This window comes from Panicum virgatum, chromosome 4N (assembly GCF_016808335.1).
Source record: "Panicum virgatum strain AP13 chromosome 4N, P.virgatum_v5, whole genome shotgun sequence".
NCBI classification, from domain to species: Eukaryota; Viridiplantae; Streptophyta; class Magnoliopsida; order Poales; family Poaceae; genus Panicum; species Panicum virgatum.
The window spans coordinates 427863-450472 of record NC_053148.1 but is presented as its reverse complement, the minus strand read 5'-3'; the positions used below and the strand labels follow the sequence as shown (position 1 = coordinate 450472).

The 22610-nt window shown below is 44.5% G+C and overlaps 3 protein-coding genes across 3 annotated transcripts; all 3 read right to left on the bottom strand.

Annotated features, from left to right (window-relative positions):
- Window positions 1–1642: 1642 nt before the first annotated feature.
- Window positions 1643–3541, bottom strand: LOC120671261 (scarecrow-like protein 6). The gene has a single exon (XM_039951549.1). It carries the CDS (start codon window positions 3475–3477, stop codon window positions 1981–1983), a length of 1497 nt encoding a protein of 498 aa, XP_039807483.1. The 5' UTR covers window positions 3478–3541; the 3' UTR covers window positions 1643–1980.
- An 8905-nt stretch (window positions 3542–12446) lies between these two features.
- Window positions 12447–12779, bottom strand: LOC120670322 (pEARLI1-like lipid transfer protein 2). The gene has a single exon (XM_039950409.1). The coding sequence runs from the start codon at window positions 12777–12779 to the stop codon at window positions 12447–12449; it is 333 nt and encodes a 110-aa protein (XP_039806343.1).
- Window positions 12780–13851: 1072 nt separating this feature from the next.
- Window positions 13852–21943, bottom strand: LOC120669807 (DExH-box ATP-dependent RNA helicase DExH9-like). The gene is made up of 14 exons (XM_039949645.1): window positions 21564–21943; window positions 20911–21111; window positions 20604–20822; window positions 20064–20402; window positions 19863–19967; window positions 19524–19634; window positions 18655–18905; window positions 18199–18322; window positions 16843–17119; window positions 15934–16079; window positions 15685–15834; window positions 15381–15613; window positions 14705–14969; window positions 13852–14556 (listed from the first exon to the last, which is right to left on the bottom strand). The coding sequence occupies exons 1-14, from the start codon at window positions 21861–21863 to the stop codon at window positions 14278–14280; spliced, it is 3000 nt and encodes a 999-aa protein (XP_039805579.1). The 5' UTR covers window positions 21864–21943; the 3' UTR covers window positions 13852–14277.
- Between the last annotated feature and the right edge of the window lie 667 nt (window positions 21944–22610).

Below are 22610 nucleotides of genomic sequence, written 5' to 3'. Positions count from 1 at the left end.
GATTGATTTAATTTACCTTGATAGTTTTAAATATTGTTTCAGTTTATTCTTGTATGACCGCAAGGTGTTGGCATATTGTCATTTTTTGTTACACACCTTCCTTAGACATGTAGCCCGTATTATTTTCTCTATGAATAGTTTAGATGGTTCAATAGTTCCAGACCAACATATAGTTGTCTTGAATGTCTTGGAATATATTATAACATGAATGACTCTTCGATTTTTGTTCCAAATTCACATCACATATAGTTTTTTAATCAAGCATTTTGGATTGTTAGTATTCATATTGGATTCAATAAGTGCTATTGGTAATGCATTGAACCTAGTAAATGTACCAAGAAACTAATTTGTTTGCAATAGGGCACGATATGATTATTGCAGGATACACACATCTATAGGATGGTGTATAGAAAGAAATCTTGGATTGTTGCTTGTTGACTTGTTGTTTAGTGCATGCCCCCAATCAGAATATGGGAATGTGACTGATAAAAGAGGGGCTGTGGTTGCAAGGCATCGCCAAAAAGGAGAGGCAGGCAGCGAAAGCTTTCCTTGAGAAATGAGAATGCCAAGCCGTCGTCATCAGGATCAGAGTGGCTGTCACCATCGCGCTGGCTACATTGCTGGACGTGTTATCCGGCCAATCATCAATTGCAGGTGATGCAGCTAGCCTTGTATGCATGTATCTCCCTGAGATTTGGCTGGTACAGTTGAATTGGATACATTGAATTCAATGATCATCCGAAGATGACCTGCCTAGCTACATTTTCTTCTACTATATCTTTGCTCTGCTAGTACTGTACATAATGAGATTTATGTGCTTGCGAAAAAGTGTCGGCGTTTTCAGGGGTTGCCATTGCCACTGGATAATAATATATATAATCCTGCCTGCAACATGCATACACGTTGAACAATATAATATATACTCAACAACTGGCAGGCTGAAGAATCCATATGTATATTGATGTTGAGGCACTGCGTACTTTGCTTGGGCACCCGAAAATACCTTTCCTGGGCGGCAAGAGTTCTAGAGCCGTAAAGCGTACAGTCATCGTCTCAACTTTTTTGGCTAGCTTGTGTGTTGTGACGAGCGAGGTTAACTCACCTGCAAGGCACTAGCTAGAATTCAGAAGCAACAGTTGTGGAGCACAAGACTATGGCATTGGCATCCGATGTAATGGTCTGTGGTCCTCCTAATATATAGCTACTTTGGAGGTCATAATCTTCACTCCAGAAATGCCAGGCAGTGGTCGGTCCTCATCAGATACCATGTGTCTAACTCTTGGTAAAATACATCAACATGGATGTATTAGCTTGTAACATATAATTGACCATGCAACTAACTTGTGGCTTGTAACATATAATTGACCATACATCAATAATACATATAATTGACGTCGCAACTAACTGCATTGCAACAAGCTAGGTAGATGACTCATCTATGAGTGACCATGCACCTCATTTAATTTGATGGTTAAACAGTACTGCAAATTTGTGGCTTCCAATTGTTAGTTCTTGCATTGTTCCTCAACTGCGGCTCCTGAAACAGCAAGAAAATTTAATTATTAGCTTTATCATGCTCGCATAATCCAAGCTAGGTCCGATCCGTGTCAACTGTCATCTCACAGATGAGCGAGGACACACGAACATAAACATTTCCTTGTTTACTGGTAAGTCATGCACATCACATCCATGTCTATTATTGTTCATGACTGATGAGAAGTATCTTCAAGCTTTGACATTGGATGGTTAGTGCTACACACTATTATATTAGCCAAACGCACTTGCCTTGTAGCAGGACTTAATTATATCTATCCTAATAGGCACTAATTACATCAAACACAATGCAAGTTAATCAGCAAATACATATATACTCCACGCACTACAGCATGAAAAAAAGATCATTCAATCTTTGGAAAAGATATATAATATATATAGAGAGAATTTACAGCAACTGTTCCGAATTATTTATTTCACCTTCGTTCAGCACCGCCACGCCGACACCGTCACCAGCTCCGACTGCTGCCACCGCAGCGCAAGAGCCTCCTGCCGCTTCACGACATAGAAGCCCGGCGTGGGCGTGCGCCGGACAAGGCATTCGGCCTGTGCCTCGGCGGCGCTGCTCAGTTGCACCGGTGCGAATCCGGCGGACGCAAACATGGTCCGCCATGGCGCCATCCTGTCGCTGAGCAACAGGCGCCCCACCCTTGGACGCAGAATGTGCTGCTCGACCTTCGCCACCGCGTCCGCCGGCGCGCCGGCCGCGTCCAGCGACTCGAGGAACGCCGCGCCGGAGCGCACGACGTTGAGGGCGTGATGCGGCAGCGGCAGGTCGCCGCGGTGGCACCCGTGGTCGACGCACACCACGATGGCGGGCCGGAGCTGCTTCACGACGCGGAGAGTCGCCGGCGCCGGCGAGAAGGTCCCGGAGCCGAGAGGGAGGTGGACGGCGACGGCCTCGCCGGGCGCGGCGGCGGACACGCCCACGGGCGGGGACGGGTCCAGGGGGTCGAACACCACGGCGTCGAACTCGAACCTGATGCCGAGGTCGGCGGCGAAGCGCGTCAGGCTCTCGTCCGTGAGGCGGAGCTCCACGGGGTGCGCTGACCCCGGCGAGACCAATGCCGTCAGCTTGATGCTCGGCGGCGGCAGTAGCTGAGCGGCGAATGCCCGGCGCCACTGGAGCGCGAGCTCTTGCACGAGCGGCGGCCACCGAGCGCCAAAGCCGACGTCGAGGTCGACCACGTGCACGCGGCGCGCGGCGCCGAGCGCGTCGAGGAGCGCCTGCGTGGACGTGAAGCTGGCGAACTGGACGGTCGGGGACGCGTCCGCCAGGGCCTTGTGCGCGGCGAGCCTGAGCGCGACGTCGAGCGGGGAGGAGACGGCGGAGCCGGGGCCGGGCGGGACGAGGAGACGCAGGAGCGCGTCCCGGAGGTGAGCGGCAGCCCGGAGGAGAGGAGGGTGTCCCACTCCCAGCGGCGGCGAGGTGAGGCGATGATTGAGCCGCGCCAATATCTCGCGCGCGCCAGTCGTGTCCCCGGAGTCGGCGCGGCGCGCCGCCTCGAGGAGCTCGTCCACCACCGCCTGAGGCTGGAGGTCCTCGGCCACGGGGAGCGGGAGCAAGAAGGGATCGATGGCGGGCTCTTGGCACAGCGGCGGCGGAGCAAGAAAGGCGTCGGCTTGGGTGTCGTCGTCCTCCATGATCCAGGGTAGAAACAAGCAGCTGTCTTGAGAGCGCGCGGCCATGTCGCCGGAGAGGACGGCCTCCCAATCCTCGGCGCTGATGGGCGGCGGTTCTGGCGCGGAGGAGGAGGCGAGAGAGGATGAGGTGGGTGGGCTGGGGCTGCGGTTGTAGAGCACGGAGGTGGGCTCCGGCGCCGGCGACCTGCGGAGACGCTTGTTGGGCGGCGACGGCGAGGCATCGTGGTCCTGGGCATTTCCGGCGTCGTGGAGGTTGGACATGGGCAGTGCGCTTATCATGAGATTGCTTGTGATGATGATGGTGGTGGTGGTGTTGCTCCTGCTGCAACTGCAATGATATGCAGAGGCAGTGGCGAAGCCAAGGTCAATTTGACCCTGGTGCACTCTTCACTGCAAAGATGGAAGCTAGTATACTTTATACGGTAAAATTTAGTGATCTATTAAGAAAATAAATTTTTACCATGGTGCATGTGCACCAGGGAAAGACCACGTAGCTTCGCCCCTGTGCAGAGGCACAGCCGTCATCTACTCTGGTTTTGTTCTTCTCAAAAAAAAAATCTACTCTGGTTTTGTTATGTGTACAACTCTAAACTCTTTTAGAGATGACGATGACGATGACGATGGCGATGATGATGATTGATGTGTAAATATATAATTTGCCCTTGACAAGCATGGCCAGAGAATTGAGAATCATGGGGGTGATAGTCATGTGATGGTCATCAGCGTGTAGTATATATAGTATAGTTAAATAGTTAATAATAACAAGAAGAAGCTATAGGCTGCTGCCAAAGTCTTGAGTTAACGACGCCGACGCATGCACTTGTTTATACTAATTAATTATACAGCACAAAATTAATTAAGCAGACGTACCGCAGGATTTTTTTAGTGAAGTGATGGGCCGGTGCTTTTTTCCCCCTTGAGAGGACAGGACATGAGGCCCAAACTATATATATGAATTGCTGATTGGGCTGGTAGCTGGGCCTTTAGACTATAGAACAAAGAAGCCCAGTACCCCACAGTGATGCAAAAAATTGGAGGAAATTAATCAATGCCAGCAATTGCATGCACGCACTTGGATCTTATTTCTTTCTTCTACCATACATACACACGACGGATATGCACTCTCTCAGTTTTTATTTAAATGTCGTATTAGATTTATTTTAAATCAAATTTGGCAAACTTTGACCACACTTATAAAAAAATAATATTCAAATACCAGATTTATTTTATTAAATCCGCCACGAAATATATATTGATAGTGCATATGTTGAAAAATAGTTGTTGCTATATTTTTCTTAAGATTTTATCAAAGTTAGTCAAATTTAACTCAGGTCAAAGCTAAATACGAGAACATCTCTCGTGTTACGGGTCCTTACGATGTTACCGTATTACCAACTTTTAACATTATTATTATAACTAAATCTGTGCATCATGCGAAAGGGCATGTGGCTTAGTGGTTACAAGAGCCTCAGTAGCACCTTAGGTCCTAGGTTCGACTCCCAATGGGAACGAATATTCTAGGGTTTAATGGCATTATTCTTTCAATGGCAGGCGACGTTCCCGTCGACAACGAGACGCTTGTGGTGACTTTGTCAATCTCGAGGATTTGCCGGCTCAGTCTTCGAAAATGCTCATAGAGATAGAATTTTGCATACGTGTGTTCAAAAATAGAGGCGAGTGTGCATGCGCTTGTGGTGACTTTGTCAATCTCGAGGATTTGCCGGCTTAGTCTTCGAAAATGCTCATAGAGATAGGATTTTCCATACGTGTGTTCAAAAATAAAGGTGAGTGTGCATGCGTTGTGAGTGCCTGAGTTGTACTGTATAATCTAAATAAAATTATGCATCATAAATTTATCCAATAATATGAGTGGATAGAGCACACAATCGTCTACCATCACACAAGGTTTGAGGTGAACAAAATTTGTGCAAGATGCTTATATGTATGGTCTATCCATTCATATTTTTTTTATTAATTTTCGATGCATAAATTTTAGTGTAATTAAAGCAAGGTAACACTCTAAGGACTGGTAACATCAGAGATGTTCTCAACCTAATACGATATGTAAATAAAAATGGATGTAATATATATATATATGTTAGATATCTAGGCAATTTTCGGTATATTTTAATTCCAAATATTAATATCAATTTCATGATATAGATGAGTGATAATGTGTGTACAAGATATGTGCATGTGTTCATGTTATTCTCACTAATAAGCATGAACAAAGAATTAAACCAAAGTAGGTTTAGTAAGTACCCCAAGGCGGGACCAGTGCCGGAGGCACCGGTTGCGCCGTTACCAGCTGGAATAGACATGTTATTCGACTGGTCTTGCTCGAAGTAGCCGAACTATGTCGATGCAGGAAGATGTTCGCAGTGCAGTCCCACGAACGGTTACGCCGGGAAGTAGACGAAGTAGTCGTTCGCACGAGCGGTTACGCCGGGAAGTAGACGAAGGAGTCGTTCAGGGAGCGAGCAGTCGCGTCAAGACGCTTCCCAAAAACCTAATTGCCCGTGTCCCGTGCAGGACCTTCAGCGAGCAGAGGTTCCGGAGGCCCTGCTCTCGCTAGACCTGTGCGCGCAGTGCTAGCGGTGGGGAAGGCAGAAAGCAGCTGAGGAAGAAGGGAGAGGTCTCCTAAAGAGGAGTACCTGGATGAGTGCTTGAGATGAGTGAGGATGAGAGGAGAGGATGCTGGTTTATATAGGCACGATATGCCTCAGGTTCAACGAACCTGGACGTCACGAATGGCTTTGATGAGCGACAGTTAATGTGCCTCAGGTTCAACGAACCTGGACGTCGTAAAGAGCCTTCAATGTCCGGTCATTAGTGACGACATTAACCCTCTGTTTTAATACTCTTTACTGCAAAATATCCTTCTCATCTCAGCACATCACGTCGCACCGCACCGCACCGCACCGCACCGGCACCTGCACGTCACGTCCGGCCGCGCACGCGCACCGCCCGGCCGGCCGCGCCGCGCCGCGCCTCGGCCTCGGCCACGGCCACAGCCACGGCCCGGCCCGGCTCGGCGAGGCGAGCGAGCGCGCGCGCGCGTGTGGTTCACCGTCCTCCTCTTACCGGCTTCACAAGTGGTGTACACGAAGTCCACCTTTTAAGTCGGTTGAGATCCTCCTCAATTCCCGGTACGGAATTAAGCATTGATTCCCTAGCATTAATAGTGGGCTTTAAATTCTTTTAATGCTTTAGAAGTAATGGGCTAAGCCCATTACTCCAACAATCCCCACCAAGAAATTCAAGCCACACTAGAAATACCCTCATTCCCTCATTGATATACCAGTATTCGACAGAGACTGTTAAGTTGAACTTAAATCTAGGACAAAGGCTACACTTATTCACAACTGTGCAATGGACTATGCCTTGAATTGCCAGTTTTGTGCAAACAAGTTTGACCAGAGCCCTACACTGGTACTAGGCTGTAAAAGCATCCCCGCGGTTTGGAGCTTATAAGTCATACTCCTGGCCCTTCATGAGTTTCTAGAGAATACCCAATTCTCATAGACCATGACCAGTGGTCAAACTCATATAGGTGTGTTCCTTTCAGATGTTCTGTAGGACAACATCTTTGTTTCAAGAAAACAACTCATTTGTTTAAAAGAAACCACCTGGCACACATTAAGGTATAGACCAACCTGCCATACAGATTAGAAGAGAAATGCACCTTATACACGGAATGAGCCCTTTTCACAAAGGTTCTCTTCTCACAGTCAGACTTTAGTTTGTTTCACCATCCTAATTCACGGGATCTCCGATCACATAGGACAGGTTTCCACTATAGAATGACTCACGTGGGTCTCAAGCCCAATTCCATAGATGCATTGTCTATCACATTTCGTGAAAGACCCTTTGTAAACTGATCTGCCAGATATTTAGCCGTCTGAACATAGTCCAGGGCTATAACTCCGGAGTTTCTCAATTTTCTGACAGATTTCAACCGCCTTTTCACATGTCCAGATGACTTCATGTTATCCTTTGAACTATTCACCTTGACAATTACCGTTTGATTGTCACAGTTCATTAGGATTGCCGGTAACGGTTTTTCAACTATCGGCAAGTCCATAAGGAGCTCACGAAGCCACTCAGCCTCAGCAGTGACGGTATCTAATACTGTGAGTTCTGCTTCCATAGTTGACCTCGTTAAGATGGTCTGCTTGCAAGACTTCCAGGAAACAGCTCCACCACCAAGTGTAAACACATATCCACTTGTGGCCTTTATCTCATCAGCATCAGAAATCCAATTTGAATCACTATACCCTTCTAGTACCCTTGGGTACCCGGTGTAGTGAATTCCATAGTTCATTGTCCCCTTCAGATAGCGCATTACTCTTTCAAGAGCCTTCCAATGATCATCTCCCGGGTTTGAAACAAACCGGCTCAGTTTGCTTACAGCAAACGAGATGTCAGGTCTTGTAGCGCTCGCTAAATACATTAATGAACCAATGATCTGAGAATATCTCAGCTGATCTCGCATTATCCTTTTGTTCTTTCTAAGAATTAAACTGGCATCATATGGTGTTGAGACAGGTTTATAGTCGCTATAACCAAAGCGACTTAACACCTTCTCCACATAGTGAGACTGTGTAAGAATCACCCCACCATTGATCTCTTTTACCAGTTTTATATTAAGGATAACATCAGCTTCTCCCAGATCCTTCATCTCAAAATTTTGAGATAAAAACTCTTTGACTTCCTTAATCACATTAAGGTTAGTGCCAAAGATCAGTATGTCATCCACATACAATCACAAAATCACTCCTTCAGCCCCACCATAGCGATAGTACACACATCTGTCAGCTTCGTTCACAACAAAGCCGGCAGAGGTCAAAGTTCTATCAAACTTTTCATGCCACTGCTTAGGCGCTTGCTTGAGACCATATAAAGATTTTAACAACTTACAAACCATTCCTTCTTGACCCTTTGATACAAACCCATCCGGCTGATCCATATAGATCTCCTCTTCTAACTCTCCATTGAGGAAAGCCGTCTTAACGTCCATCTGATGAACGAGAAGACCATAAGATGCTGCCAGGGAAAGTAACACTCGAATTGTGGTCAATCGGGCAACTAGTGAATAAGTGTCAAAGAAATCTTCTCCTTCTTTTTGGGTATAACCCTTGGCCACAAGCCTAGCCTTGTACTTTTCAATAGTACCATCTGGCCTAAGCTTTTTCTTGAACACCCACTTGCATCCAACCGGTTTACATCCATAAGGACGTTCAACGACCTCCCAGGTTCCATTAGACATAATAGAATCCATCTCACTCCTTACTGCTTCCTTCCAATAGTCAGCATCAGGAGATGAATATGCCTCTTCAATGGTTCTGGGTGTATCATCTATGAGGTATACAATGAAATCATCACCAAAAGACTTTACAGTCCTTTGTCTCTTACTCTTTCTCAGAGCATCATTGTTATCCTCCTCAGGATTTTCTACAAGTGTATGTTCATTGTGTTCTATCGGCTCAGCAGAGCCATCATCCTCGATGAACTCTTGCCTAGATGAACTTGTTTCATCTCTCATAGGAAAAATGTTTTCAAAAAATGTAGCATCTCTGGACTCCATTATAGTACCAACATGCATGTCAGGTACTCCAGATTTCACTATTAAAAATCTATATCCAACGCTGTGAATAGCATAACCTAGAAAGATACAATCCACAGTTTTAGGTCCAAGCTTACGTTTCTTGGTTATTGGCACACTCACTTTTGCCAAACAACCCCATGTACGTAAGTATGACAGTGTTGGCCTTTTCTTCTCCCATTCCTCGAATGGAGTTATCTCTTTATTCTTTGTAGGAACACGGTTTAGGACATGACATGCAGTCAATATAGCCTCACCCCACCATTCCTTGGAAAGTCCCGCTGTATCTAACATGGCGTTAACCAAATCCGTTAGAGTGCGGTTCTTTCTTTCGGCAACCCCATTTGACTGAGGTGAATAGGGAGGCGTCCTTTCATGAATAATATCATGTTCCTCGCAGAATAAAGTAAATAAATTTGAGAAATACTCGCCACCACGATCTGACCTAACTCTTTTGATCTTTCTCTCAAGTTGGTTTTCTACTTCAGCTTTATAGATTTTAAAGTAGTGTAAAGCTTCATCTTTTGACTTCAACAAATAGATGTAACAAAATCTAGTACTATCATCAATCAAAGTCATGAAATATTTTTTACCACCTTTTGTCAACACTCCATTCATTTCGCACAAATCGGAATGAATTAATTCTAAGGGTGCCAAGCTCCTTGCCTCCGCGGTCTTATGAGGCTTACGAGTTTGTTTTGATTCAACACATACATGACACTTAGAATTTTTGACAAAAGTGAACTTTGGAATTAAGCTCAAATTAGCTAAGCGCATCATACAACCAAAATTAACGTGACAAAGCCTCGAATGCCAAACATTTGTTTCATCAACGTTAATAACATTGTATGCAATTTTATTACAAACATCTGACAAAGAAAGACGGAACAAGCCTCCGCTTTCATAACCTTTTCCAACAAAAGTACCAAACTTAGACAAGATACATTTATTGGACTCAAAGACTAATTTGAAACCATCTCTACACAGTAGAGAGCCGCTGACTAAATTCTTCTTGATGGTGGGGACATGCTGCACGTTCTTCAGCTGCACGGTCTTCCCCGAAGTAAACTTCAGATTTACCGTACCAACACCAAGAACACGCGCATGTGATCCGTTCCCCATCAGCAAGGAGGAAGTCCCGCCGGTCTGGTAAGAAGAGAACAAAGAAGCATCAGCACAAACATGAATATTAGCACCAGTGTCAACCCACCACTCGGGTGAACCAAAGACTGAAAGAACAGTAGGTAATAAATTACCGTACCCCGAAGTTCCTCCAGGCTCGCTAATAACCATGTTGGCGGAGTCGTTGCCTTTGCGGTTCGGACACTTTGCAGCAAAGTAATCCGTACTAGCGCACACATAGCAAGCTCCCGTCTTCTTCTTCTTCTTAAAAGTGGTTGTCTTCTTAGTCTTTGGTTGGTTCTGCGGTGGCTTTTTCTTGTTCTTGTGGGAGTTGTTCTTCTGAACAAGATTGGCACTTGAAGCACCAACAACTCCTTTCCCACGTATGTCCTTTGCTCTCGCCTTCTCCTCAACATCAAGAGTCCCTATGAGTCCATCTATTGTGAACTCCTGTCTCTTGTGTTTTAGAGAAGTAGCAAAGTCCCTCCAAGAAGGTGGCAGCTTAGAGATTATACCTCCGGCCACAAACTTATTGGGTAACACACATGGGGACTCTTTGCTGCAATTTTTAGATCTTTTGCCAGAGTATGTATTTCATGAGGCTGTTCCACTACAGAACGGTCTTCGACCATCCTGTACTCAAGGAACTGCTCCATGATATACAACTCACTCCCGGCGTCAGATACTCCATATTGAGTCTCAAGAGCATCCCACAATGCTTTGCCAGTTGGCAGCCGGATATAAGAATCCACCAGGTTATCACCGAGAACACTAATGATCAAGCCTCGAAAGAGAATATCAGCCTCATCGAATGCACTCCCTTCCTCTGGAGAGAATTATTCAGGCTTACCCTCTTTCACATGGATCACTCTCGATAGTGTTAACCACAGTATAAGCCGCTCTTGCCAACGTTTGTAATTTGAACCATCAAAAGGTGGTGGTTTGATTGATGCAGCAAAGCTAGATACCGAAAGCCTATTAACACAATTAGGTTTTTGGATTGTTAGATATCTAGGCAATTTTCGGTATATTTTAATTCCAAATATTAATATCAATTTCATGATATAGATGAGTGATAATGTGTGTACAAGATATGTGCATGTGTTCATGTTATTCTCACTAATAAGCATGAACAAAGAATTAAACCAGAGTAGGTTTAGTAAGTACCCCAAGGCGGGACCAGTGCCAGAGGCACCGGTTGCGCCGTTACCAGCTGGAATAGACATGCTATTCGACTGGTCTTGCTCGAAGTAGAGCTGGAATAGACATGCTATTCGACTGGTCTTGCTCGAAGTAGCCGAACTATGTCGATGCAGGAAGATGTTCGCAGTGCAGTCCCACGAACGGTTACGCCGGGAAGTAGACGAAGTAGTCGTTCGCACGAGCGGTTACGCCGGGAAGTAGACGAAGGAGTCGTTCAGGGAGCGAGCAGTCGCGTCAAGACGCTTCCCAAAAACCTAATTGCCCGCGAGGTTCCGGAGGCCCTGCTCTCGCTAGACCTGTGCGCGCAGTGCTAGCGGTGGGGAAGGCAGAAAGCAGCTGAGGAAGAAGGGAGAGGTCTCCTGAAGAGGAGTACCTGGATGAGTGCTTGAGATGAGTGAGGATGAGAGGAGAGGGCCTGCTCTCGCTAGACCTGTGCGCGCAGTGCTAGCGGTGGGGAAGGCAGAAAGCAGCTGAGGAAGAAGGGAGAGGTCTCCTGAAGAGGAGTACCTGGATGAGTGCTTGAGATGAGTGAGGATGAGAGGAGAGGGTGCTGGTTTATATAGGCACGATATGCCTCAGGTTCAACGAACCTGGACATCATGAATGGCTTTGATGAGCGGCAGTTAATGTGCCTCAGGTTCAACGAACCTGGACGTCGTAAAGAGCCTTCAATGTCCGGTCATTAGTATCCTTCTCATCTCAGCACATCACGTCGCACCGCACCGCACCGCACCGGCACCTGCACGTCACGTCCGGCCGCGCACGCGCGCCGCGCCGCGCCTCGTCCACGGCCCCGCCCGGCCGAGCGAGGCGAGCGAGCGCGCGCGCGTGGTTCACCGTCCTCCTCTTACCGGCTTCACAAGTGGTGTACACGAAGTCCACCTTTTAAGTCGGTTGAGATCCTCCTCAATTCCCGGTACGGAATTAAGCATTGATTCCCTAGCTTTAATAGTGGGCTTTAAATTCTTTTAATGCTTTAGAAGTAATGGGCCAAGCCCATTACTCCAACAATATATATATATATATATATATATATATATATATATATATATATATATATATATATATATATATATATATATATATATATATATAGCTCACAGTGATGCAAAAAATAGATGGAGGAAATTAATAAAAGCCAGTAATTGCATGCACGCCACTTCGATCTTATTTCTTTCTTTTACCTTACACACACATGAGTCGGATATATATGATATATATTATATAGACGTGTCGATCGGTGGCGCTGATACGATGGATCATGATAATAAAATGCACGCATGCGGTGCACACAGTGTACTAGCTAGCTGGCCTGCAGCTATGCGCACTGGAAGCCGGCGGGCACGGTGCGGCCGCAGTAGTTGACAAGGAGGGAGAGGTCGACGGCGACGTCGAGGCCGACGCCGAGGACGTTGGCGTTGATGGCGAGGCAGACGCAGACGGCGGCCTCCAGGTCGGCCAGGCCGGAGATGAGGGAGCAGCAGGGCTCCTTGGGCGGCTGCCCCACCTCCGCGTGGATCAGCCCGTCCGCGCACACGCCCAGCTTCACCGCGTTCACAGGGCACTTGCCCGCCGGCTTCGGGCACGGGTGACTGCCGCACGCCGACGCCGGCGGAACAACAACGACCCACAGCAGCAAGCAGGTGATCATGGCCTGATGCTGCTGCTGATCGCCGCCATTGCCGTCATTTGTGTCAATTACAGCGAGCTGCGAGTCTGGTTTAGTGATGATCGAGAGCTGAGATGATGGCTAGCTGATGCTTCAATTTGTTTGCTGTGCGAAATATGATCAGTTGGAGGCCATATTTGTACTGCACGAATTCTGGAGGCTAGCTAGTATAGTTGTTCGCTCGCTCGCTTATTATACAGAGTTTTAGCTAGCTAGTAATACTGACAGACAGCCGGCCGGCAAGCAATTGAGGCGCGGCATACGTACGTACGTGCCCTGTGGAACATGCATTTGCTATCTCTCACTCTAGTATGTAGTAGTAGTAGTAGATAGCCTTCTTGATTGCGCAGATTTTACGTGCTCTTCATTGGATCAGATACGACATCATAAGCATGCACGACTTAGTTACCAGCATAATATCCAACGATGCCAATTTGCTCACTACCACTTGCATTAGTAATAATTAGTGGATAGTAAAAGGACAAGTAATACATTGTCTGAACGAGCTTACTTTGCTTTTAATCTGATATATATGTGCATAACTGGCCGGCCATCATGCATGTCTTCAGCTGCAACGTACAATTAATTTTTACATTGCTAACCAAATACTTGCTCCATTTGAGATTAACTACTAGTCGCATTTCCTTGTCAGGACCGGTTCTTCGACTCCGCGCTCTGTTTATATGCACTCTATAGTATTACACAGAATCATATATAATCATAACTAGTTTTAAATATCAACTTAAAATCAGATCATATAATCTCCGCAACTGGTTACCGCACAAGCGTCAGGCAGTTTGTAGCTTACTGCACGTACATACATACTCTATCACATACAGTAGGACTGTAGGAGTAGTCATACTCATCACCTGACCTGGCTGACCAGTTCCAAGTTTGACACTTGCACCCTGGTGACTGGTGTAGACGTTGTGTTATGATGCAAACATACACATACAAATGCTCACTTTCAAATGATGATAATTGTCCAAAAGCAGCGATATAGTAGCCCGTGACCTTCAGCCGGCCAATAACATCCAAACCAACACATAGCAAGTGACATTGAGCTTTGCAATAATATACACACCCAAAATAATCTGAAATTGACCTGCTCTCTTACACTCGTTTCTGACAAAATAAAAACAATGGATTTCAGTGCGTCTCTGATTGTGTACAGGGCAAAAAATCAGTACAGATTTCCGTCCATGGACTATTCCTAACTAATTTACTTGTACAAGCTACATCGATTCCTGTGGTTCTCCAGAATTTCTGGTAGAATTGTAAAGGTTCCTGCAAAATTCTTACATCTTGCAATCCAAACATGCCCTACAAGGTTAACAACACTAACAAAACTTTGCCTGCCATATCACTGCTCCATGTTTCGACCAGACAGCTCCATCAGGCCAACAGCACTTGAGCAAAGTGTGATTTAATTTCTCTATGCTTTGGAGCTCTTACGAAATCATGACGCCATCAAGACATGTTACAAGTACAAAGATGCAGCGAATACTATATCCCTCTTGATCTTGCTGACTGCCTCCTCAAGTTTTGCTTCCAATTCGGTTTCCCCAATCGACTTGGATGCCAGAATTAGCTGCTGCAGAACCTCCTCCAGCCTCCTGATGGCCCTGATCAAGCTGCCTTCAAACACTTGAGTCATCTCCATGATTTGGTAGAATTTCGACCCTTTGGCCCAAGAATACACCGCTTCCATTATGTCAGGTCGGAAAGAATTCACAAAGCTTTCCACATCAATTTGGATCTGTCATTATCAGTTGGAGCAAAATATCATTTTTCAGAACCCTGATTCAATATATACACAGCACTACAAGCCCACATATCTTTCCAGAGAAAAGGAAAATGAAAACAAGGACAGGCATTTGATATGATGATTTAGTAGTATTAATTACCTTGCACTCTAGCTGAAGGTTAGCAACCCTTCTTGCTGTCTCCTGCAATTGGTAGAAGAGCAAATCAAGCTCCTCCCTTGGCTTCGGGGCATCCTGGAGCTTCTCCTGCCAAACAAAGCAAGAAAGCAGGGCTACCATCTGTTCTACAGTAGCATCCTTCAAAGTGCCACTAAACATAAGCTCTGTCAATGTCAGCTCATCAGCTGAGCTTATCTCACAGGCCACCTTGCCCTTCACTTCCACAACATCATCGCTTGTAACATATCTGAAATAAAGATATACATTCTTGAGAAATTGTAAGGTTGGTGTGACTATATGATATCCCTGACACTATTCTTTTCAATCGACAATGAGATTTTAAAATTCATGATAGGACATATATTTTTCCAATACGATTCAAAATGAAACAAATATCCAACATGCCAGAGGAAGATGCTTCTAATTGGTAAATTGGCCTACCGATTAAGTTCTGTGTCTGTCTTTTCGCATCACAATATTAGATGCCAAATATTATACTATACACAACCAAAATTTGAATTCAAAACAGCAAATTTATTGTCAGAAAACATGGTACACTTGTAACAAGTCAAGCATTGGGTAGGCACTTCTTAAAAGTTTCAAATCAACAAACTCTGGGGGTAAAAAAATCATGTCAAAGAGAAAAAAAATACAATACCCCAGCCTGCGAAGAACCCGTTTCCGGGCCTTGAGCTCATCCTTGAAAGCTAAAGCAGTGGAAGACCGCATTGTTTTCTTGATGGACTTTATTTTAGCTGATAATTCTTGCTTAGCATGCAAGACTTTAAGTTTTTGCTGGATATGTGGAGAACTACGGATATCATGCTTCTCGAATAAGCCCTCCAGAGCTTCGATTCTTCTGGTGGCTTTCCGAAAAGATTTTGATTGTACCTAAAAGGAATAGGTCATATTAGAACCGCATAAACAGAGGAAATCTGACAGCATCCTGAGTGTTTTCTTACCTTCATATCCTCTTCTGGATCCAATAGAGGTACCCCATCTTTAGCAAACCTTGAAAGCACTTCTTCAACTTTCCTCAAAGTGTTTTCTCGAGCTTCTACAGGCAGAAGATCCTTAGGTATGTACATCCGGATGCTACTTAGTCCATCAATCTGTTTTATTCAGGTTAACCCCATGATTAGGAAAAGGCAGTTTAGCACAGAGATAGAACTGTATGACAAAAACTTCACTACTGAAATGTGCAAAGTAACCTGTGAAAGTGGAAGTGAAATAACAACTGGTTCTCCACGTTCTTTCAGAGGAATAATCTTCATTGTTTTCTTTCCGCTGCTATCCTTCATTACAGAACATCTGGTAAGGACATCAACTGTATAATCAGAATCTTCAGGCCTCCTATCTGCAAGAGCAAGACCAGATGTTAGGTGAAGGGCTATTTTCCCTTTCAGCAATGACCTTTAAAGGCATAGCTAGAATCACAGTAATCTGAGTATTTTTAGGAATTAAAATCAGATGTGCTTGCTGCGTGTGGTTGAGAATTCAAGATTCACTTCATCAAAAAGAGGTCCTAACTTAGGTACAGTTACAGGTTAAAAGCTGCCAAAAGTTCTGCAATTCAAACTGATGAAAAGTTACGCTCTGCAAATAGTTAATCCAAACCTAACTAGAATCAAGCCTTTTAAGATCAGCTTGTCAAAAGAAAAAAGGTAACTGCATCAATGCATCTATATAATTTTTGCAAAGTCCAAATCATTTGAGATCAGAATGGTTCTACAGAATTATGTCCAACTCTGAAGAAGTGAAGAGGCACTTGGCTGCCAGTCAATTCATCACCAAGGTAGGAGACCTAGACAACACCGACAGGGGTTATAACACCTGTCACAATTGGTCAAAGCTCATGAACATGAGCAGATCCCATAAAAGCCATGAAGGATCCTAATTCATAAATCATCAGAACATGACAGTGAACGGTATGCAGATATATCTGCAGCTTAAGCCTGAAATCCCATCCCAATCCACATCAAAATGTATAACATAATTCTGTAACGGAATGCATCACCAAGCATTTTCAGGATAAAATTCATTTTGTATTCTAAACATGCAAGGAAAATAGAAATCATACTAGCAAATTAGGTTGAAAATGAGATTAACTGTTTAAATACCTTCACCACTGGATTTCACTTTTTCAAAGTTTATAATAATTCCCCATGTGACATTTTCATCAATGGAGAAGGTGGACGACCCATCTGTACTATATAGAATACGGACAAGCCTTCCAGGTTGCAAGAAAGGCAGAACATGTTTTGGAGATAGGACAATATCACGGACATCCTTCTTCAAACTTCTGTACTGTTGTAAGAGATCATAGTAATCCTTCAAGCTCTCCTCTTCCTCAATAACCATGGAATTCCTATCCGACTCCAGTTCCTTGATTTGCTTCTGCACAAAATTCAAATGGAGTGTTATTGCAAGTTTCATGAAATGGTTTGGGGCTTTGTTGCTGGGTTCCTGACTTCCTGTGTCTCTGTTTTAGTAAAAGTGCTTATAGATAAAAGCAGTAGGTGAAAACACTCAGTCTACCAGATTAGCAGCAGAAATTCCTATTACGAGTGTCTAATGACTTCCTTCGAGGACTGGTGGACTAATGTGAGTAACAGGGTGACTGGTCAAGTGCAAAAAGGACTTATTCCATCATCATCCTAGGGGCCTGGTCCATTTGGAAGCACCGCAATAGCTGTGTGTTTGATGGAGTCACTCCTAACTTACCCTATGTTGTTGCAACCATCCAAGAAGAGATGCATCAGTGGTCGGTCGCTGGAGCTCGAGGGGTTTCTCACCTCCTCGCCCTGGCAGCCCCTGCCTCTTAGGTGGTTCGGGTCATGTGTTTTGTTTGGTCTAGTTTATTTCCTTTTGATAAAAAACTGTTTTTGTATAAGGGTGGGTTGCAGGCCCTTAATTCTGGTACACTCCAGGTTTCTTTTCCCCTTTTTTCTGCTTAATATATTGATGCGCAGTTCTCCTGCGCGTTCGAGAAAAAAAAAGTCTTATTGTGCATGGATACATCTCTCAAGTACTCTGGAAGGCATCCAAAAATGCTTGCATGCCCATGCTCCTTTTTTTGAACATGCAACATCATACACAGAAAAACTAGCAACAAAAGTGGTGCCAGAAGGAACATGTTAAACTTGGGAGAGGTTGTTCTGTATTGAATTTTAATGTAAAGCTGTCAACTTTACTTCCCCAGGGAGTATTCCCTCAGAAAATCACTAAAAGACGAACCTAAAGGACCCGTTAAAATAAGTCCATAGCAGCAGATGAACTGTGGAGCAGGTACACGATAAAGTGTGTAAAAGTACAAGTTTCAACAGGCAACAAGTTAATAAATGCACGAAATATGTGTTTGATGGCTGTCAACTATGATAAATATGTGATGCATGAAGGATGACCATGAAGAATACTCAGGGCATAAGTAAATTCTTCACTTCAAAGAGGAGGAAATCATAGACATGTCAACAAACCTCAAGATCAGGGAGAGCTCGATCAGCCTGGAATTGGTAAAATGAAAACCGAAGAAGCTTTTCTGGATCTCCATCCTCAGATCTCATTTGATTTAACAGCATATTGTAGCTCAGATGAAAGGCACTAATAAACAGAAGGGTAGGAGTGTGAGAGCAATAAGCATGTAGAACAGAACAGTTTCCATAATGACTCAAAACAATATAAAGGATAGCAGATCAAAACTTGAGTGTTGGCATAACTCAAGATTTTAGGATGCAAGGAACAGGCATATTACACATGGGTAGCATAAACATTTATCAGCATGGACCTGTCTAACAATGCTAACAAAGTAATTATTCATATTTGAGAGGATCTGTCCATCGCGGTTTGTTTTGTTTTCATTCAGACCATTCGACAGGCTAGATAATAACTATGCTCTACAGGTGCCAGAAATGTCAGGAATCCATGATATGTACCTGTTCAAACTATCAGCACTTCCTTTCAGCATCATTTTGGCAGTTGAAGGCTCCATTTTCTCGTCTACCATCAGGATACATATACCACGCTGATCAATACCTCGACGACCAGCACGGCCACTCATCTGGATGTACTCACCACTCGACAACCATCTGAATCGGTCTCCATCAAATTTTCGCACATTGGTAAACACAACAGTCTTTGCAGGCATGTTCAGCCCAATACTGAATGTTTCTGTGGCAAACAAACACTATAACACCAGGCTTTAATATCGGCAAGAAATAAGAAGCCACAACACACATCATAGTCTTGCAAAGGAAACATTATAAACAGACTCAGTGAAGCACGCCATCATTATTCAGAAGAGAATAAAAGAACATAACATGACACATTTCTCAAAGTAAAGACGGTACATGGCAGTAACCAGAGATGAGAACACTCTGAAAGAAAGTAGCCAGTAGTTTGAATTTGTCCTTAAGTAGCAAATAGTTTGAATTTGTCCTCAAATTTAGAAACTCAAGTTCAATGGAAAATAGCAGCCTAGAATCACCCAACCCTGATCTATCCATTTTGTGTGTTGCAAATTAAAGAATTGTTCCAGTTTCATTATGAATTAGAACACAGTAGCAACTAGCAGAATCTGTTCTCCTGGGAATCAGATCAAGCACTATCACATAACTTTTCGAAGCATGAAATTCTTGTTTGAAGCAAAAAGGTGCAAAATGTATGGAAAAGTATCTACGATTAACTATCATTGCTCCAAATAAAATGTAGCTGAGGGGTGCTGATATAACTCCAGCAATGTGCTACTTTTGAGGCTAAGCAATAATAGACTCAAGACATGATAAGATTCATAAAATTTGCTAACCTTGATGAGGCCCTCCTGGAAGAGAATCTCAATCACTTCCTTCAAGATGGGCAACAGACCAGAATGATGCACGCCAATACCGCGTTTCAGTAAGGGCAGCATGTTTGAAACCTGGAAAGGCTCTGATGACTCAGTTTTAAAATAATTATGAATTCGTAGCATTGCTTACCAGTACCACTGCTGATTCACGTATTACAAATAGAAATATTTTAAATGGTTAATTTGTAGCACAATAAATAGCTTTGAAAAGCATTCCATAAGACTGCCATCAACAAACATCCGCATGACACCTATAGGGAATACCTGAGACAAAAATTAAGAAGCGATGGAATAACTTGCCTGAGGAAGCTTTTTGTCATCATCAGATAGCAAATCCATAGCACTCCAAAAAATAGTTTCAATGTTTGCCTTCTCATCATCCTCGTTCAAGTCCATCTTAGCCATCTATTGCACACAGCAAGGATAGTAAATATGAATCAAATTATTTTTTTATATTCTTTCATGAAATCACAAAATATTTCTGTTATCTAAATTGACTACCTGCATAGCAAGAAATTCGCATTCCCTTTTGCTAAAGCTGAAAAGTATCACAGGATCATATTGACGCTGAATTATCATTTTAACCATCTTGAATATGTCACTTTCCTCACTAGATTTGCCTGCCACGATACCTTTCTGCCACTTCCCATTTTCCTTCTTCTTGTCACCGCCACTAGCAGGGACAAGCACATTCAATGCTTTCTGGAAACTGTCCTCTCTGAACTTGCCCTTCTCATCCACTACCAGATATAATCCATCCCCTCCTGAAGGAAATACATAGTGCTGGAGAGGTGTGGGTCGGTAGTCGGTGTATACTATATGGCAAGGTTGTTTATGTACCTGAGAAACAAAACAACCTCCACTATTAACAAAATGGCAATATACTGCAAACGTATATAAATGCTTGACCAATTAGCACCAGAAAATGCGTTCTAACAAGTAGATGAGTTGGAGATGAAAATCATTGAATCTTCGGTCAAACACCCAATGTCAACATAGCAAAAGAAAAACGGATAGAACTAGGGAAGCTTGGCAACAGACCTTAGCTACCCAATCAGCAAACTCCTTTGCATTTGGTACAGTAGCTGAGAGGAACACGAAACGTGAGTTCTTGGGAGCCATCACTATACTCTCCTCCCACACCACTCCTCTCTCTCTATCCCGCATGTAATGCACCTCATCAAATATAACCCAAGCAACTTCCCTCATGATCTCAGATCCTTTGTACTGCATGCTCCGCCAAATTTCCGTGGTCATGACCTACATAGACAGGGCATGCTTTTAAGAGCCAAGCACGGATACATACAAAGAAGTGATCTGAAAGAATAGTGCGAGAAGCAACTAGTACCAGGCAGGAGGCATTCGGCTCAATTGTGACATCCCCAGTCATGAGACCAACATCAGAGAACTCTTCTTTGAACTCTCTGTATTTTTGGTTGCTCAATGCCTTGATTGGAGACGTATAGATGACACGCTGTTGGTTGCGCAGAGACATTGCTATCGCATACAAGGCGACCACTGTCTTTCCAGCTGATGTATGAGCTGAAACCTGTAAATGCACAAAAGCAACATATAGAAACATCAATTAGAGACAGAAAACTTAGCTGACGTAAGAGAAACGGTCTGCCAGTATACATAGAACAGCAAAGCAGATTTTCGGGGGGGGGGGGGGGGGGGGGGGTGGAGGATATCTCTAAGAGCTGTGCTCTGATGCCATACAGCTCGTCAGAGAATCAGGAACTCGTCGTCAATGATGAATGCTAAATTGCTAATCGACACTACCGCAGGTTGATGAGCACAGATTGCCTTGAGTGAAGGTAATTTGAGGAGGCCCGTGTTCTAATTCAGGGGGCACTGGAGCTAAAAAAAACATAATTTGGCGGGACGCATGCACCGAGCTGTGTGGACAAATGCAACGGGGAATTTTTGCCCTCGGGCATGATAAACTGAGGCAATGCACGCACTGAGGAGAAAGCAAGATAAAACTTCGGACGTTGTTACCATGACGGATTCGCCGTTGTCGAGGCAGCGTATGGCCTCGGCCTGGAACGGGTCGAGCTGGAAGGGGAACTTCTTGGCGGGCTCAGAGCGCTCAGCACCGCCGGCGAGCACGCGGGAGGCAGAGGCGGCCGCGTCGTAGCCTTCCGGGTAGGAGACGTCGTGCACGCAGGCGATGGGATCCGCGGCGGCGAGGGTGGTGCGGGCGGGAGGCTCCGCGGCGTCTGCGCGCGGCGCCTTGAGAGGGGAGGCGTTGTCGGCAGGCGCAGGTCCGTCCGGGGCCTTGCGCTTGAGGGTCTCCATGGCGGCGGCGGGGGCGGCGGCGGCGGCGCTACTAGGGTTTAAAGGGGGAGTTGGTCGCGCGCGCGAGGAGAAAGTTGGGCCCCGTGGCCCCGTCTGTCTGCAACCCGCTTGCAGCTATGGAAGTCGTTTTGCTCCCGGGAAAGCGTATTCTTCGTCGAAGAGATGACGCTGGCCTCGACAAAACAACTTAGGCAAAACTGTCTAAATTTCGTATCATTCGACTATAATTTTATTATTATCCCACACCTTATACAAATTACCTCATGATATGATATTTGTCCAATAACTTTGTACAGCCCCTAAGGTGGTGTTTAGTTCCCCATTTTTACCAAAACTTTTGCTGTTTTTCTTACTTTTTGGCAAAATGGATCTAAACACCATAGGCAAAAGGTAGCAAAAGTTGGGATGCAAAACTATTGGCATTTGGGAGTCAGGAGTCCCAAAAAACACCAAAATCGCATTGGGGATGAGCCAAGAGAGTAACTTATGGTATTTGACAACTTTTGCTGTTCTGCTATGCATCTAAACATCAAGATGTAAAGTTTTGTATGCTAAAAGATTTGAAGCAAAAACTTTAGACTAAAAGTTTTGGCACTCCAAATACATCAACGCACCCTAAGTTAGACCTCAAGATCATGTAGTTAAGGATTGGATAAGGTGTGTTGAATTATAGCAACAAGAATAGGAAAGGCAGCAATAGCAAGAAAAGATAGATGCTAATAATACAATGAGTAAAGTCCATTTTTG

Bases quoted from the DNA above. Each gene is read 5' to 3' on its own strand.
- LOC120671261 (XM_039951549.1), bottom strand. From the start codon at position 3,477: ATGATAAGCGCACTGCCCATGTCCAACCTCCACGACGCCGGAAATGCC.
- LOC120670322 (XM_039950409.1), bottom strand. From the start codon at position 12,779: ATGATCACCTGCTTGCTGCTGTGGGTCGTTGTTGTTCCGCCGGCGTCG.
- LOC120669807 (XM_039949645.1), bottom strand. From the start codon at position 21,863: ATGGAGACCCTCAAGCGCAAGGCCCCGGACGGACCTGCGCCTGCCGAC. The intron at 20,823-20,910 runs GTACTAGTTGCT...CTGTCTATGTAG, and splicing joins AGCCGAATGCCTCCTGCCTG to GTCATGACCACGGAAATTTG. The intron at 14,557-14,704 runs GTAATTAATACT...TGATAATGACAG, and splicing joins ACCTTCAGCTAGAGTGCAAG to ATCCAAATTGATGTGGAAAG.